The sequence below is a fragment of the Pongo abelii genome, chromosome 6 (assembly GCF_028885655.2).
Source record: "Pongo abelii isolate AG06213 chromosome 6, NHGRI_mPonAbe1-v2.0_pri, whole genome shotgun sequence".
Taxonomy (NCBI): domain Eukaryota; kingdom Metazoa; phylum Chordata; class Mammalia; order Primates; family Hominidae; genus Pongo; species Pongo abelii.
Window position 1 is genome coordinate 47676831 of NC_071991.2, and position 19425 is coordinate 47696255.

The 19425-nt window shown below is 42.2% G+C and overlaps 1 protein-coding gene across 6 annotated transcripts in view; it reads left to right on the forward strand.

Annotated features, from left to right (window-relative positions):
* Positions 1-19425, forward strand: part of ELMO1 (engulfment and cell motility 1) — a 593731-nt gene that overhangs the window by 173355 nt on the left and 400951 nt on the right. For all 6 annotated transcript variants that reach the window (XM_024249296.2, XM_054558906.2, XM_024249299.3 and 3 more), the window contains 1 exon segment: positions 12306-12475. In XM_024249296.2, the coding sequence (XP_024105064.1) occupies positions 12306-12475 (170 nt within the window).

A 19425-nucleotide genomic window follows, 5' to 3' on the forward strand; every position in this document is an offset into this window, starting at 1 on the left:
CCTGTGGCCCAGGATAGCTTTGAATTCACAAATTCGTAAACTTTCTTAAAACATTATGAGTTGTTCTGTATTTATTTAGTTCATCAGCTATCGTTAGCATATTTTATGTGTGGCCCAAGACATTCTTCTTCTTCCTGTGGCCTAGGGAAGCCAAAAGATTGGACACCTCTGCTTTAAGGTTTGAGTTTGGAGGTCATCTTAACAACTTCTGTGTTACAGCTGAGATCACTCACCTGTACCAGTTGGTTTTACCCACCTACTCCCACATCCACCTAATGCCATCTGAGCAAATTCAGACAACAAACAAAGCAAACAAAACCAAAGTCGGTTACTTCCCTTTAAAGTCAGTGTGGCTGGGCACGGTGGCTCACGCCTGTAATCCCAGCACTTTGGGAGGCCGAGGCAGGTGGATCAGGAGGTCAGGAGATCGAGACCATCTTGGCTAACACAGTGAAACCCTGTCTCTACTAAAAATACAAAAAATTAGCTGGGCGTGGTGGTGGACGCCTGTAATCCCAGCTACTCGGGAGGCTGACGCAGGAGAATGGCGTGAGCCCAAGAGGCAGGGCTTGCAGTGAGCAGAGATAGTGCCACTGTACTCCAGCCTGGGTGAGAGAGTGAGACTCTGTCTCAAAAAAAAAAAAAAAAAAAGTCAGTGTGTGTGTGTGTGTGTGTGTGTGTGTGTATGTGTGTGTATGTGTGTGAGAGAGAGAGTTTAAGTATTTTGTAGCTTTAATGGGTTATTATGACAATTCATAAAAATAATTTAGAAATATTGACCACTTCACTGATCCATTGACAGCTGATTCTACATAAGAACTTTAGAGTCTTCTGAATTAAAGCTGCTAAGCAAGATGCTACAGTATCTTTAGACTATTATAGCTGATGATGTCTCTTTTCTTGATCTTTCCTACTTGCTTGGAGATACTTTAGGTAGTAACATTAGCATATTTAACTATATTATTTTACAGTGCATTTCATTGCTTTCCTAAAAAATTATCTGCCCCAAATACACCAAGTGTTACTATTTTCACTCTGCATATGTGATGAAAACTGTTTCTAACTATCATTTTCAGTTTCCACTGAAACCATGTGGTAGACTAAAAATAAATTTAAAAATTGGGAAAAGCATCTGGCTAAAATTAAGCTGTGGGTACTGTAACTACCATAAATTCTTATTGTTGAAAATTACATTAGTGTGGCTTAGAAACTCCTAAACATTTTACCCAATAACATCCTGAACCTAAAAACAGTGATGAACTCAATGGAGTGAGTTGCTACAGTTGACTGAACTGTCTTTGATGCCTGCTTTGCTGTTTAATGGAAATTATAATCTTTACTCATTTTTCAGTGGCTACATGATGAGCTGAGGCATTTTTGTCTGACTTTGCACTGGTCTTCTTACTCAAGTCAGCATGAATGAATGTTAATTTGACCTTTAGACCATTGTTTTATTTGGTTTTTGTAGTTTCTTATTATCCTGCTAAAAGTCATCATCTGCTTGCTGGACAGAAAAAGTAGACCTTGCCTTTTATTTCATTTTAGAGTCTAAAAGACAGCTTTTTAATCAAAGCCTTCTCTAAGCCAAAGAAGGAGTTAGTTTCATTTTTTTATTGCTGTGGATTTATGAACAAAAATTCCACAATCTAAGTCACTCCTTGAAAGAAGGCTAGATGTTAGGCGGAGTGAAGTTTTTCAGCATCCCAAAAGAAACTTAGCATGACTTGTCATCAGGAAGAATGGAATTTGTGTTCTTGAGATAATGATCCTCACATTCCCAGCTCAGTGAATGGAAAGATGTGAAAGCCAGTGTAAGAGGCACTATTAAAAGATGGGAGCAGCCGGGTGTGGTGGCTCACGCCTGTAATCCCAGCACTTTGGGAGGCCGAGGCCGGTGGATCACGAGGTCAGGAGATCAAGACCATCCTGGCTAACATGGTGTAAACCCCATCTCTACTAAAAATACAAAAAAAATTAGCCAGGCGTGGTGGCGGGCGCCTGTAGTCCCAGCTACTCGGGAGGCTGACGCAGGAGAATGGCATGAACCCAGGAGGCGGAGCTTGCAGTGAACAGAGATCACGCCACTGCACTCCAGCCTGGGCGGCAGAGCGAGACTCTGTCTCTGCCTCAAAAAAAAAAAGATAGGAGCCCACCTACAAAAGACTGCCTTACATTTTCCAAAAAGCAGTGATCCCCAAACCTGGATCAGCTGTGGAAGTTTGAAAATGCTGATGTCTGGGGCCTTAATAGAGAGGCTGGATTACAATATTTGGGAATAGGCCCCAGGAATCTGCATTTTAAGCAATTACTTTGTGGTTTGGCTGTAGCCACAGGGTCTAGAATTGAGAAGTTACTCTATAAGCCAGAAATTTGGGATCTGTGAACTTTAAATAGGTTATTTTTTATAATTTTGCATGTAGCTGAAAGATATAGGTTGCATATGCTTGTTCATTTTTACATACACAATAAAAATTTGTTAAAAAAAAAACCAACACCTATTAGAGCACCATAAAGAAGCCAGCAGATGGTGTTATACTAGCTTTTGAAGTTCCTTCGTCTGCCTCAGCTGAACTCTCCCTGAAGCCAAATAAGGACATCTCAACATCCACATGGGTACACACACGCCCACACACGCGCGCACACACACACACTCTTGTTTTTATGTAACGTGTAGCTATGCTGTGTTTTACCTCCACTCTGTCAAAGGTGGTCTTTTTGTTGGTTGATAAATTTGTTTTCTGTCTCCCTTTATCACAGAACAGTCCCTTCTGGATTGTTCCTAGAGAAATGGTCACTAATACTAGAAGATCTAAACAAACAACCTGTACTGTTTAATTGATTTGTAACAGGCCTTGTACATGGCTGCTGCTTCTCCACTGCATGGTACATCTTTAGACAGTCTCTCTAGTGGCCGTGTTAAACAAGCGTATCTTTCTAGTGTGGTATCTTTATCCATCTCCCGTTACCATAAAAAATATAGGCTGGGTGTGGTGGCTCACTCCTGTAATCCCAGCACTTTGGGAGGCCAAGGCGGGTGGATCCACGAGGTCAGGAAGACCAGCCTGGCCAAGATGGAAAAAACCCCATCACTACTAAAAATACAAAAATTAGCTGAGAATGGTGGTGGGCACCTGTAATCCCAGCTTCTCGGCAGGCTGAGGCTTGCTTGAACCCAGGAGGCGGAGGTTACAGTGAGCTGAGATCATGCCACTGCATTCCAGCCTGGGCGACAGAGCGAGAGCCTGTCTCAAAAAAAAATATAGCCAGGAACACACCCAGAGAATGTGTGCAAATGTGTGTGACCTTTGGAGCAGTCAGGGTTTGGGGAGCTTCTATATGCAGAGCTGAGTAGTGTCTCCTACCTGCCATGATCATAATAGCTGTGGGCGTGGAGTCTGAGGTCCTCTATTGCATGCAGCATATTTTAAAATCAGCTTCGGCTATTGTTCGTATCAGAAGCAGTTTGGCTTGCCAGACCGTTGTTACTTTTCTGAAATTTTTGTTTTAAGAAGTGCTTATGGTGACTATATTTGTAGTCTTGAAGTAGAGAGAAACTTCTAAGTAGAACACAAAATGCAGAAGCCATAAAGAAAAAGATCAATAAATTTGACTACCAAAAAATTAAAATAACCCCACAAAAACTTTGTGTTTGGAAAGAATTCTAGAAACAAAGTCAAAAACAACATTGGAAAAAATAATTGACAGCTGCATAATGGAGGTCCAGTTCATTCATTTGCAAGATTTTTTATGAGTGGATAAAGAAACCGTCCCAAAAGACAGGCTGCCAAAAGCTATGAACAAGGGAAAATAAACAAAATGATGTGTATGTATATATGTATGTATGTATGTATGTATGTATGTATGTATGTATCTATCTATCTATCTATCTATCTATCTATCTATCTATCTATCTGAGAAGAACTTCAATCTCTCTTAAAGATGAAAATCTACAGTCCTAGATAATCTAAGTGTGAGGAAAAGATGCCGTGGGGTCAGGATTTTGAAAATTTGAAGTAGAATCTATTTGTGTGCCCTCTTTGGGGGCAATTTAGTGCTATTCACCCAAGTTTAAAATACATATACCTTTGTCTTAACAGTACTGCTGCTGGGAATTTATATAATAAATAGACTCACAAAAGCACTGCAGGATGAACACAAACACACACACACACACACACACACACGCTCGCCCAAGCATGGCTATATGCATCATTGTTTTTAGTGATCAAAAACTGCGAACCTGTTATGTATCTATCAGTTGGACTAGGTAAGTGCAGTAGGTAATTTTTATGTTGTAGAATACTGTGCAGTTGTTAGTAAGAATGTGATATGTGCTGCCGAGGAGGTATCCCTAAAGTATGCCATTAACACAAAAGCAGGTTGCAGAACATCCTGTATAGAAGGATGCCTGTTATGTATGTGGAAAGGAGGTGTATGTATATTCAGATAAAAGGATAAAATGTTTCTCAGGGGTTACCCACAAGAAACTGTTAACTTTGGGCTAACTTTATTTTTTTATTTGGTAACTTCCAGTAGTACTCATATGTGTGTGTGTTGTGTGTGTGTGTATATATGTATATATATATATTTTTTTGAGATGGAGTCTTTCTCTGTCACCCAGGCTGGAGTATAGTGGCACAATTTCAGCTCACTAAAATCTCTGCCTCCTGGGTTCAAGTGATTCTCCTGCCTCAGCCTCCCGAGTAGCTGGGACTACAGGTGTGCGCCATCATGCCCGGCTAATTTTTGTATTTTTAGTAGAGATGGGGTTTCCCCATGTTGGCAAGGCTGGTCTCGAATTCTTGACCTCAAGTTATCCACTCGCCTCAGCCTCCCAAAGTGCTGGGATTACAGGTGTGAGCCACCATGCCCGGCTGTACTCATATATTTCTACCTATCTCATGTGCTGGTATTATTTTTAATGAAAGAAATACACAAATACATATTACAAAGCCATTATAGTACAAAAGAGGTGAATCATAATGTCCCATGCTAAAAACATGTCAAGATTGCAAACTATGAGATTTTTTGTGAACCCTATTATAAGCAAACTGAATTATTGCCCATTATGCCTTCTTTTGGCCTGTGTGGACATATTATAGAAAGCAGAACTGCTCATCAAGTCCCTACTGTTGCTTTGTCAGCTGTAAGCATAATCCTTGCTTTCTACTCTTTCTGGTTTAGGGAGCCGGTATCAGCATTATCTAGGTCAGAGGGCCTGTCATTAATGATTTTTGGGTCTTATTCCCTCTGGCAATAAGAAAAATGGTATTATCTCAGTCACTCACTGTGTGGATTCAGATTATCGGAGATTCTTAACAATAAGCCCATTAACTTTTTTTTTTTAATTCCATTTTTCAATTCAGGTTTTCAATTTTTCTCTCCTGGTTTGAGAAACTAATAAAGGGTTGTAAAATGCCTTAAATTCTATTTTTGGCATCACTCTTAGTGGCCTAGCTTATGGGAGAAGAAGCCAGTGGAGGCTGGCAGGCAGAGGAGACACAGGATCCCCAGGCTGCTGCCCAAGGACAGATTGCAGGGGCGGCCAGAGCACAGGGTCGGAGTTTCTTGCAGGTTCAGGAGATGCAGGGGGCTTGGGCTACCTGCCTTGTAGGAAATTGGAGAGTTGGAAAGAGTGTTGTGGAGGGCAAGCCCCAGAACTTCAGGATGTGGTGCTCTTTGAGGAAGGATGTCCTGTTCCTCCTGCTGCTCTGGCAAAATTAACTGTGTGCTGTTAACTAGGAAGCCTGGACAGATGCAGGTGTGCCAGCCACCCCCATGGAAATGGCATTTAAAGCTGTGGGCTGGAAGAGGTCACCATGGGGAAAGCAGAGGAGAGGGCTCAGCACAGACCCCTGGGGACACTCTTAAGGTTTAGAGGAGGAGCCAAGCAAGAAGCCAGGTGAGCAAAGTGTTTCAAGGAGGAGGGAGTACTTAGGTGTGTTGGAGGCTGTCCAGGTAATAAAGATGATGCGATGAGGGTGGTCCCTGGGCTGCCACCTAGAGGTATTAATAGCATGGTGGAGACACTCTCCATGCAGGGCTGGACAGGGGCGCCTCATGAGAGTGAGGAGAATAGGAAGTAGAATGGAGGCAACACTTTCAAGTTACTCCCTCTTCCAAAACTTTTGCTGAAAATGCAAGCAGAGAAATGAGGAAGTAGCTGTAGGGAAACTGGGTCAATGGATGTTTTTACCTTTCTGTTTATTTTTTTTAAAGATGGGAGATATTAGAGACTTTTGCAGCTGGAAATGATCCACTACAGAGAGGGAACTGATGATACAGAAGAAAGGGAGATAAATTTGAAGTAAAATACTTGAGAAGGCCAGGAGAGAGGAGATCCGGAGCTGAGGGGAAGAGCTGACTTCTGATAGGAAAGAGGGTCCCCGCCACACAGCATCTATTAGGAGGAAGCAGAGCTTGAGGGTAGAGATGCCAGCAGCTGGTGCTGTTAGAAGTAGGAAGATGAAGGAACTCCTGGCTGATTGCTTTGATTTCCTCAATTAAATGACCACCAGTGGAGGGGAGGCAGCAGAAAGGCATAGAGGGGGTTTAAGGAGAGAAGAAAAGGTGTGGAGGAGTCATTCTGAAGGGACACAGTGAACATTCCAGGAAAATATTGGATTGCTGGGCAACATTGAGCGTACATTTGAAGATATCTATTAAACTGTTGAACCTAAGGATGTCTTTAGACTACTTTTTAATTGGCATCATGGATCCAGAGTTATGCTAGAAGTTTCTTGGGGATGATTTTAACTTGTATCTTCAGGAGAGAGAGATGTTAAATGCTTGACACACACACACTACCAGTACCCTTTCCCGTGCCCACGGCTAATCCTTTATGAGCTGTTTCCTCGCTTGGAGTCTGGAGTCTGGGTCCAGAACCCTTTCCTATCTGGGACATGAGGTAGCCACATCCAGCTGTTTCAATGGCCCAAAGTAAAACTTTTTTCTGTCCTTAGAACAATACCAGAAAATATAACTTGCTGTCTGATACAGAGACCTACATGACTATTAGATTCTTCTCGTGTGCTGGTTGCTTGAAAAATCAGAACCAAGGCTATCTTATTTTTTTAATAATGTTGACTCTTTCCTCCCAAATATAAAAATGGTGCAAATTCATTATGGAAAATGCAAAAAATAAGGCTTCCTGCAAAGAAAATTGTTTAGAATATTACAATTCATAAATAACCACAGGTCACATCTATTTGCCTTCTTTGACCATTTGTATGCAAATGTGTGAATACATATGTGTGCATACATGAATGTATATATATTCATTTATAGGTTCATATATATATTCATTTATACATTCGTATATATATGTGTATTCATTTGTACATTCATTTAGTGAAATGTGTTTTGAATTCATGGTAAATGCCAGACACACTCCTATGTGCTGGGTGACATTACATTCTAGCAGATACACACACTCCACTGCACATATTCCCACCTCCCATAAACAATAAAATATGTTTGCATCTTGGCTGTTTCTCTGAATATTGCCTTGTGAGGATGTTCTCACACTATTTTACATTCTCTAAAAGTTCCATATGTAGTTCCATATAGTATTTCATCCTATGACTATGTCGTGACTATTTCACCATTGTCCTATTGGTAAACATGATGGTTGCTCAATGTTTGGCTATGAATGCTGTTTTAAGGGCTCCAAATGTACCACACATCCATCTCAGATATTTACAGGCATCCATTCAGGGAAGCACATCACCACCAGGGATTCCTTCAGCTCTGCATGCTCATGAACACCCTAGGCTACCTTGTCTACTGCTTCCACATCCTCACTTCCCTACACGCCCCCTGGCCTGCAGACCCCAGACACATCAGTCCTCTCTCTCTCCCTCCAGACAGGCCAGGCTTGTTCCACCTGAATCAGGGCTTTGGCACTAACCATTGATGCTGCCCAGAATATTCTGCTCCCCAATGTGGTGGGGTCCTTCTTGTCAGTCAGATCTCTCCTTGAATGTCACTTCCTTAGGTTGCTTGTCCCTGAAAATCACTCCATCTAAAGAAGCCATCAGTCACTCTCTAACACAAACCCTCCACTTCAGGTTTTGTTATGAAACATCAATATTTGATTTTTTATTGCTAATTTTAAAAGTTGTCCACCTGCCACACCAAGGTGGGTGAGCCCCAGGAGGGTGAGAACCGTGGCCGTCTTATTTGTTTCAGTATCCCAAATGTGTGGAACAGTGTCAAGCTTTTCAGAAGTATTTGTTGAATCAGTGAATGAGGATCCTGAGGATTTTGAAGGAACATTCCTTTCCACTGGATAACTGGAAAGACTTGTCTGAGAATACATATATTTATATATATAATATATAAAATTATATAAAGAGTGAAAGAGTGATCTGCAATATCTGATATCCGAGAACAAAATTTCCTTACAAAACTCCAATCTTTTCAGAATAAAAACTTTGATTCCCACTTTTTTTTATATAATAAATGTTGTATTACCAGATTATTTAGAAATTAGAGAAGATAAAAAGAAGGTATAGCCCTGCCTGTTCTGGATCCAATTGGAAAAATATTGCATTAAAAGGGTCCCACCAGTTTGACATAATATTTTGATTGGAGGTCACTTCTGGGACTCACCTCTGTGGAGCACCTTTTCCTGGTGGACTCCATGATGAGGGTTACTGCCCAGCTGAGATGCACTCTGTCACACTGTGGGTGAAAGGGAACCTTAAACATGATCTCATCACAGTTCCTTGGTGTACCTACCAATGGGGAAAATGAGGCCAAGAGGGGTGAAGAGAGAAGTTCACTGCGGCCCCGGAGGTAGCCAGTGGCAGAGATGTAAGTAGCCCTGCCTCTGACTCCTGGCTCATGGAGGTTTCCATCATGGTCCCCTCGCCACCTGGCTTGCCACAGTCCTCCCCTCCTCTTTAGTGATGTGTCTCCTCCAGTTGTTCACCTATGTCCTAGGATGAAGAGGGAAATTTACCCCAAAGCAAACACTGTGGGAACTGCACTTTTTAAAGAAAAGTTGTCTCCTTAGATATGGGTACCAAGGCCTGCAGGGAGAGTTAAGAATAGCCTCATGCCAACAGAACACATCATTCTCAGGTGCTGGGGTGAGTGAAGGAGAGGGGTGAATAGTTCTATAGGAACTTTCCAGGCCATTGAGTCTATGAGCTTTTTTGTAGTTTGACAATTTGGAGAAGGCTTTACTGCTATTACTGGGAGTGACTCCTTGGCTAAGATCCCAGCAAGTTAGGATATTGCTTTGCTATTCTTACATGTGACCATCTTGGTAAAATATTTTCAATTTCTATAGCAGCAATCCATGAGCAGTTGTGGGATTTGGGAGGACTCCACAGTCTTGATTCCTCTGCTTGGGACATTTGTCCTTTTCAGGTTTCTGTTATTTCTCTCCTCACTTTTATTTTAAAATTTATTTATTTATTTACTTTTAAGTAGGTAAGTATGAAGGCATGTAAATGAAGTAGGAAGACTAGGTATAATAAAGTATATATTAATAAGAGTAGGTGTAATAAATTCCGTCTACTTAGCTTCCACATTATTGACTTTTTCTTTGTTTTCTTAGCAAAGGTTCTTCCTTAGAAGTGCACAGCTTTTAAAAGGGCAAGCACATTTTCTTTAGGTACTGTAAACCTGGAGGGCCTCCTTGTGTTACAGCTGGGGAAGATCAGGTGGTAGTTGAAAAACACAATCAGCCGGGCGTGGTGGCTCACACCTGTAATCCCAGCACTTTGGGAGGCCGAGGCAGGCGGATTACCTGAGGTCAGGAGTTCAAGACAAGCCTGGCCAACATGGTGAAGCCCTGTGTCTAATAAAAATAGAAAAATTAGCCAGGCGTGGTGCAGGAACTTGTAATCCCAGCTACTCGGGAGGCTGAGACAGAATCTCTTGAACCTGGGAGGTGGAGGTTGCAGTGAGTTGAGATTCTGCCACTGCACTCCAGCCTGGGTGACAGAGCAAGATTCCATCTGGGAAAAAAAAAGAAAGAAAGAGAAAGAAAGAAGGAAGGAAGGAGGGAGGGAGGGAGGGAAGGATGGAAGGAAGGAGGGAAAACACAATCAGAGCTGCTCATTCTATCATCACGGAGAGATGCAGCATCCTGAGTGATTTAGAGCGGTGGTCCTCAGCGTGTGATTCCCAGGCCAGCAGCAGCAGCAACACCTAGGGGCTTGTTAAACACAAAATTTTTGGGACCCCATCCCAGGCCTTTAGAACCAGAAACTGTAGGGGTGGCCCTCGGTCTGTGTATTAAGAAGTCATCCAGGTGATTCTTACACAGGCAACAATTTGAGATCCACTGTTTACAATGTGTTTTCTGGAGTCCAGCTGCCCAGGTTCTATTTTAGCCTCAGCACTGATAAGCTGTGTGACCTTGGGCAAGTTACCTAACTTCCCTGAACTTCCATTTCCTTTGTCAAATAAAGACTATGATAGGACCTACCTGGTGGGACTATTGTGCAGATTAAATAAATTACTTTATGAAGGTATTTAAAATAGTGGCTCATAAAAAGTGCTAGGAAACTGTTGGCTTTTTATATTGGTATCAACTGCATCAAACACTATTAGCATTAATAATGACAATGAAGTAATTTTTGGATACTCATTATTGTCATAACCTATATAGTAAATGCAAACATCCTTCTTGGAGAAAAAATACACTTTTCAAGGAATTTGAAATGATTTGCTTGGGTTAACTATTATATGTTCATGTGAATGCTGTATATCCATTTGAAAACTTTGGAGAGTACTGTATCCTTGAACAACTTTAAGAGATAAATAATTATCACCCAGCTCTCCACTCTCCCTTTTAGTATTTGAGTGATATGTGTGTTATCTGTAGATCAGTGAATAGATAAGTAGGCAGGGCTCTCGTTTTCCTCCCTGCTCTTTTCCTTCTTTTCTAATTTCTGATGCAACACGTCTGTTTCTGGTTTTAATTAAATGGGAGACCTGAGCACATCTGTGACCAAGTGATGGGGGCATGGGTTCTATCCCTGTCTCGGGTCCTAAAGAATTGCATCAGTTCCCCTGTTGAATCCTTTTCTCTTCTTGAGGGCTGCTTCCAGGTGACAGTGGAGGGGGAACTGGGCAGGGAGGGAGGGCTCTGTGGCTGTGGACCTGCTGGGGTGGAGTCCTTCCGCTCTTAGGACCTGCATGGATTCCCTCCCCCATTCCAGGCAGAGTCTGTGGCCAGCACTGGTTTTGCCTTCAATACCTATGTGTTTCTCCTGCCTCCACTCTGCAACCTTAACCCTGTGATAGTTCACAGGGGGTTCCTGAGAGAGTTGTAGCCAGTTGTCTGTTGAGGAGAGATACCTCATTAATGGGGTCAACACCCTGTCTTCTCCCTCTCTAAAATATAACACGGTTTCAAAAGAGAAAGCAAGTACCCGAGAAGGAGAATATGATGATAGCAGAGTGCTTCAACCACAGTGATTTTGAGTTAACTTAGTTATCTGTATTAAGCAAAAACACAGGCAGAACATTTTATTCCTTTGTTTTTCTTACTGCCTGCCTCAAGTGAAAGGTAGATATGAAAACCTTGACTTGATGAATAAAACATCTGGACTACAAATTATTACCCAGAAGTTCAGCTTCTCTAATATATTTCGATTCCTCTCTGTTCTGCATGTAGAAGCCAAGTGCAAATGCCTTAAAAGTAATTCTAGGCATAGCTGTTAATTTGGTTTCCTAATTATTTAGTTTTACATTCACACAAGTAGCCAATGCATGTGAAACAACATGTTGTTGAAAACTGAAATTTACAAGCATCGTTGTGGAGTGCTGGAAGAGTTGCAGTAACCTAGAAAGATCATTTGGGTGGCTAATGAAGCTCCTGAACATGTGTAGGCAGTTATTACTCAGAGTATTGACTGAACGGGTGAGCGTGCTGTATAAATTTGTGTAATTGCTTAACTAAGCAAATAGCTTTCAGTTGCTTTTACATAATTTACTTAAAGGGTAAATACGTCCCCTTTCCTCCCTCCTTTCTGCCGCATCCTGTTCAGTTTCTAGGGCTTTAATATTCTTGTACTCTTGCTCTTGCTTTTCCTCGAAATGGAAATCCAACTCCTTTGAGAAGAATGCAACTGCTTCCTGTCGTGACATGAGCGGACGTCGCTCTGAAGGTGGAGTGTTTGGGTTGGAAGCCTTGAAGCCTGTCCTTGAGATGCCCACTCTGTAATATGCAGATAGTCTTGCGCTTTTGGCCTTTGTATCTCTGTTTCTCATTGAAACATAAATCTGGTTTGCTGTTGTGGTTTTGTTTGTCAACACTCTTCCCTTTGCTTTTGCCCCATAAGGCTCAGAATGCCCAGCAGCTCCATGAACGAATCCAGTCCTCGAGTATGGATGCCAAGCTGGAAGCCCTGAAGGACTTGGCCAGCCTCTCCCGGGATGTCACATTTGCCCAGGAGTTTATAAACCTGGACGGCATCTCTCTCCTCACGCAGATGGTGGAGAGCGGCACTGAGTAAGCGTCTTTTTTCCTAACTTCCGCAACTGTCCTGTGTGTCTCCATGTTTTGAATATTGTTACATTCCTTACACTTGCAAACTCTGTTTTAAAGACCAGAGCCTTGGTTAGACTCAGGAAAAAAATAGTTTTTAAGATAGTGGCGAGGCAGTGGGTTTGTAATTTCAGGAGTTCTCCATCCTTTGCCCACCAACATCTAGTATCTGAGACAAAATAGAAATCCATCAAGTGCTAGAAATTTCAGGTTTATGTGGAAAAATATCATGCCATTATCTCAGAGGGCCTTGGCAACAATGAAATTATAACTTGACAAAACATTAATCCCTCATATTCGTTGTCTATCCCTAAGAAAAATTTTCCCTCCCTTAATCCATTAAAAAATTAGATTACCTAATTATGTTTCTTTTTTCATTGACAGCTCAAGCTAGTTCAAGTTATGTTTCAAAGTATAAAACCAGGTCAAGATATAATCCCTGAAGTAATTTCAAAACTTAACACTTGAATGATTAAATACTTGTCATTAATTACTTGAAATTAAATGCAGTCAACATGTATTAACTACCTACTGTGTATATGCAAAAGAGTTGAACACGGGAAAATTTTTTCATATGAGCTTGCCTTCCAGAAATTGATGGAGACTATTATATGGGCAGAATTCTATTGTGTATAATTCCTCCTGAGAGCCAGGAGTCTAGAGGGTGGACCCATTCTCTCTCTCTCTCTCATTTTTTTTATTTGAGATGGAGTCTTTGTCGCCTAGGCTGGAGTGCAGTGGTGCAATCTGTGTTCACTGCAACCTCCACCTCCTGGGTTCAAGTGATCCTCCCACCTCAGCCTCCTGAGTAGCTGGGATTTCAGGCATGTGCCACCACACTGAGCTGGTTTTTTTTTTTGTTTTTTTTGGGGGGGAGATGGAGTCTCACTCTGTCGCCAGGCTGGAGTGTAGTGGGACGATCTCGGTTCACTGCAAGCTCTGCCTCCTGGGTTCAAGCGATTCTCCTTCCTCAGACTCCCCAGTAGCTGGGACTACAAGCGTGTGCCACCACACCTAGCTAATTTTTGTGTTTTTAGTAGAGATGGGGTTTCACCATGTCAGCAAGGATGGTCTTGATCTCTTGACCTCGTGATCCACCTGCCTTGGCCTCCCAAGGTGTTGGGTTTACAGGTATGAGTCACCACGCCCAGCCTAATTTTTGTATTTTTAGTAGAGATGGGGTTTTACCACATTGGCCAGGCTGGTCTCGAACTCCTAACCTCAAATGATCTGCCTGCCTCTGCCTCCCAAAGTGCTGGGACTACAGGCGTGTGACACCACACCCAGCTAATTTTTGTGTTTTTATTAGAGATGGGGTTTAACCATGTCAGCCAGATGGTCTCAATCTCTTGACCTCATAATCCGCCCACCTCGGCCTCCCAAAATGTTGGGATTACAGGCGTGAGCCACCACACCTGGCTGGAACACATTAAATCTCAAAGAGCCTCACAGAGGAGATGAGTGTGAACTGTCCTTGAGGGAGTTGGAGTTCCATCATGAGGGAGGAAGGAGTGTCCCTTCCTGCTGGGGAGCTTGCTCTCTGGTGTGACTGTGGGGAGCGTCAGGAGCCAGGCGGGCCAGCTCTTATGTTGGTGGAGAGACAACTCCTTTAACCACTGAATGCTGAATGCCTGGTAGGATGAGCAGGAGGCTGCCCCTGACATGTGGTCAGGTGCTATTGGCAGAGACTAGTAGAGCATACAATTTAAAGCATGTGAAACTGCTGAATCAATTAATTGCATATGAATATGCTAAGTTAATAATATACAGTGTCAGGATAGGCATTTATTATGAAAGAGTAAGTATCATTGAGAATGGAGGTTTAAAACTGGGTTGTTTAAAGGGTACCTAGTAATACAAAGAATGAATTGATAACTCTGCATGTTAGAGATCTTTCTGGGCCCCTCCCCTTCTGTCCCCTTCCTCTCCTTTCCCTCCCTCCCTCCCTCCCTTCTTCCTTCCCTTCCTCCTCCCTTCTCCCTTCACTTCCCTTCCCCCTGCCCCTCTCCCTCCCTTTCTTCCTTCCTTTCTTCCTTCCCTCCTTCCTTCCCTCCTCCTCTCCCTCCCTTCCCTTTGTCCTCCTCTCCCCTCACCTCCCCTCCCTTCCCCTCTGCCCTCCCCTCCCCTTTTCCCTCCCTCCCTCCCTCTCCCCCTTCCTCCCTCCCCCCGCTTCCTTCCTTCCTTCCTTCCTTCATTCCTTCCTTCCTTCCTTCCTTCCTCCTTCTCCTCCCTCCATCCTCCCTCCCTCCTACACTTGGCATCATCTGGCCTCTGCAGTTGGTACTAGTGAAAACATTTTTTTTCTCTTTCAAAGACAAGATATTCTTTAGAGTTTGGAATTGGGGATCTTAACTCGCAGTCAAGTAGAGAAAATCCCTAGAACTGAATAATCTGAAGAACATCAAGTCAGAGAAGACTGACAAACAGGTCTGGGTGATCGAGAAAGGGTCAACTGTAGACAGGTATCATTTATTTTTTTCAAGGATGACGAAACCTCCGCTTATGAAAGTTTGGGCATACCTCAACATGGAGTGGTACAGGGAAATGTAAACCCTGGATGTTGTCAGAATCCAGTGTGGTTACTGTAAGCTGGAGCTTGAATCAGCGAGAGGGAAGTTGAATAAGTTTAGGGATCCAAGGAGCTTGACAAAGGAATGGATACAGAGGGTCCTGTCTGTGAGGGGAGCTCCAGGCTGGAAGCTGGTCTAGAATGTGTCAGGATCCTATTGCCTGTTTCTGGGGAGCAGAGGAGGAGGACGAGTTGTTATAAACACCTTCACTCATCACTGGATTACTTCATGTACCTGCCAGACATGGTAGCCTATACTACATACCCCCCCACGGCTTCTGGTGGGAGAGTGGGGCCTGGGGGAGGCTGCCTCGGCAACACTAACGTGTTAAATAAAAATGTAAAAATGTTTACCCCTGTTTATTAAGCTAAGTCCCAGCCATTGATTTGTCAAGGACAATGCATCAGAGCCAGTTGTAATGTCACCTGCTGATATGAGTTGGTTCTGCCACAAGTACCTAGGTATCCAGGGCTTGAGCTCTGGCACATTCAGAATGATATTGTGCAAATACTTCTGAAATTATTAGAATTGCAATTGTAATTACAGTTACTTTACCATGGTAAAGACAGCAAAGCAGGGGCCCATGTGATCTGCATTCTGAACAGGGACCTGTGGCGGAGCCCCTCACCTCAGAAGCCGGCAGTTACAGACTTTGACAATGAAACTGCCTGCTAGGAGCTTTTGTTTTCCGTTTCTCATTGCTTTGCTTTGCTAGGGCTGCCATAACCAAATACCACAGACTGAGTGGCGTAAACAACAGAAACTTAATGTTTCCTCAGAGTTCTGGAAGCTGCAAGTCCATGATCCAGGTGTTGGCAGGGTTGGTTTCTGCTGAGGCTGCTCTGGATTGTGGATGGCTGCCTTCTCTCTCTGTCCTCACGTGCACATCCCTGTTTTCTTCTTTTTGTGTTCAAATCTCCTTTTCTTATAAGGATGAGTCAGATTGGATTAGGGCCACCTAATGGCTTCATTTTAAATTAATCACCTCTTGAGAGGGCTTATTTCCAAATACTGTCCCATTCTGAGGTACTGGGGTTTAGGGCTTAAACATGTGAATTATGAGGGGCCACACTTCAGTCTGTAATGCTTATAAAAGGGACATAACCATTTTTGCTTTAAAAGAAAAAGAGTAAGAACTGATGCTATGTATGTGCCTTGTCCACATTCTTACTTTTTCTCAGTGCTGTGGCCTTGCTTTATGACACATCTCCACCTGAAGAACAGCCCAAAAGATTCACCATTCCTCAGACCCAGGATGGGGGACAGTAGGTCTGAATTCTGTCTCCGTGTTGCACACGTATTATACAATGTGAGAGAATGTCAATATTGAATGTACTTTATGTGAACTAAAGCAACTGAATGGCTTTCTTAAAAAAAGGAGTATCACGCTCGTTAATATCTTAACTACAGTCACGCACTGCATAAGAACATTTCGATCAGTGATGGACCACAAATATGATGGTGGTCTCATGAGATTATAATGGAGCTGCCCTATACAGCTGTGCCATTTTTTAATCTTTTATATCATAGTTTTACTATACCTTTTCTCTTGTTTAGATACACAAATATTTGCTATTGTGTTACCATTGCCTACACTGCTCAGCATAGTAACATGCTGTACAGGTTTGTAGCCTAGAAGCAGTAAGCTGTGCCACATAGCCCAGGTGTGTCATAGGCTATACCATGTATGTTTGTGTAAGTACACTCTACGATGTTCACATGACAAAATCACCTAATGATGCATTTCTTAGCATGTATCCCATTGTTAAGCAACACATGACTGTATTTATAATAATCAGTAAGCTGTCCCAGTTTGATACATACAGCCAGGTTTCAGACAGATAAACAGAGCTTAAGGCCAGGTATTGGGTGAATTCTCTTTTGCATTTGTCTCTTACACTTTCCCATCACACTACGTTTGTGGGAAGGAATGATGTCTCTCTGGGTCACCTTTGGTGTCCCCCTTCCTGTTTTATGTAAGTTCAAAGTTACACTACTTTCGGGGATGGAGGAAGGAGGGACTGGAGTTGCAAGGCCTCCTGCCTTCCTTCTGCTGGTCCTGCATCTCTTGCTCAGAGGTGGCTTATTTAATAAACAGCAAATTTTTCAGATCTTTTGCTAAGATTAAAAAGAAAAGAGAAAGCCATTTTTCTTATAAGAAATCTGTCTTCTCTGTTAAACTTAGAGCAAGACTTCAATTAATTAACAGGAAGCCTTTGGGATAGAAACCACATAAATTAAATAGATCCTGCAATTTGGAAGGCATTTAGTCATGACTCCTGGGCAAGGTTCCAGCTGGAGAAGGTGGTCGTTTCCTAAGCAGGACCTGTGGAAATTTTCGTAAACATTGAAGAAATGTTGCTGGAATTTTTCTCCTTACTTTTAGGAATAATGAGATTCAGAGATGACTTGCCCACTCCTCATTACCCAAGGCTGGGCTTTTTTTTTTTTTTTTTTTTCACTTTAAGTTCTTGGATACATGTGCAGAACGTGCAGGTTTGCTACATAGGTATACACACGCCATGGTGGTTTGCTGAACCCAAAACCCGTCGTCTGCATTAGGTATTTCTCCTAATGTTATCCCTACCCTAGCCTCTCACCCCTGACAGGCCCTGGTGTGTGATGTTCCCCACCCTGTGTCTATGTGTTCTCATTGTTCAACTCCCACTTACAAGTGAGAACATGCGGTGTTTGGTTTTCTGCTCTTGTGTTAGTTTGCTGAGAATGATGGTTTCCAGCTTCATCCATGTCCCTGCAAAGGACATGAACTCATCCTTTTTTATGGCTGCATAGTATTCCATGGTGTATATGTGCCACATTTTCTTTATCCAGTCTATCATTGATGGACATTTGGGTTGGTTCCAAGTCTTTGCTATTGTGAACAGTGCTGCAGTAAACATACATGTACATGTGTCTTTATAGTAGAATGACTTATAATCCTTTGCATATATACCCAGTAATGGAATTGCTGGGTCAAATGTTATTTCTGCTTCTAGATTCTTGAGGAATCACCAGACTGTCTTCCACAATGGTTGAATTACACCCCACCAACAGTGTAAAAGCGTTCCCATTTCTCCACATCCTCTTCAGCATCTGTTGTTTCTTGACTTTTTAATGATCACCATTCTAACTGGCATGAGTTGGTATCTCATTCTGGTTTTGATTTGCGTTTCTCTGATGACCAGTGATGATGAGCTTTTTTTCATGTGTTTGTTGGCCACATAAATGTCTTCTTTTGAGAAGTGTCTGTTCATGTCCTTCATCTACTTTTTGGTAAGGTTGTTTTTTTCTTGTAAATTTGTTTAAGTTCCTTGTAGATTTTGGATATTAGCCCTTTGTCAGATGGCTATATTGCAAAATTTTTTTCCCATTCTGTAGGTTGCCTGTTCACTCTGATGATAGTTTCCTTTGCTGTGCAGAAGTTCTTTAGTTTAATTAGATCCCATTTGTCTATTTTGGCTTTTGTTGCAATTGCTTTTGGGGTTTTAGTCATGAAGCCTTTGCCCACGCCTGCGTCCTGAATGTTATTCCTAGGTTTTCTTCTAGGGTTTTTATGGTTTTAGGTCTTATGTTTAAGTCTTTAATCCATCTTGAGTTAATTTGTGTATAAGGTGTAAGGAAGTGGCACAGTTTTAGTTTTCTGCGTACTAGCCAGTTTTCCCAGCACCATTTATTAAATAGGGAATCCTTTCCCCATTGCTTGTTTTTGTCAGGTTTGTTAAAGATCAGATGGTTGTAGATGTGTGGCATTATTTCTGAGGCCTTGTTCTGTTCCATTGGTCTATATATCTGTTTTGGTACCAGTACTATGGTGTTCTGGTTACTGTAGCCTTGTAGTATAGTTTGAAGTCAGGTAGCGTGATGCCTCCAGCTTTGTTCTTTTTGCTTAGGAATGTCTTGATTATATGGGCTCTTTTTTGGTTCCATATGAAATTCGAAGTAGTTTTTTCTAATTCTGTGAAGAAAGTCAATGGTAGCTTGATGGGGATAGAATAGAATCTGTAAATTACTTTGGGCAGTATGGCCATTTTCATGATATTGATTCTTTCTATCCATGAGCATGGAATGTTTTTTCATTTGTTTGTGTCCTCTGTTATTTCCTTGAGCAGTAATTTGTAGTTCTTGAAGAGGTCCTTCACATCCCTTTTAAGTTCTATTCCTAGGTATTTTATTCTCTTTGTAGCAATTGTGAATGGGAGTTCACTCATGATTTGGCTCTCTGTTTGCCTATTATTGGTGTATAGGAATGCCTGTGATTTTTGCACGTTGATTTTGTATCCTGAGACTTTGCTGAAGTTGCTTATCAGCTTAGGGAGATTTTGGGCTGAGATGATGGGGTTTTCT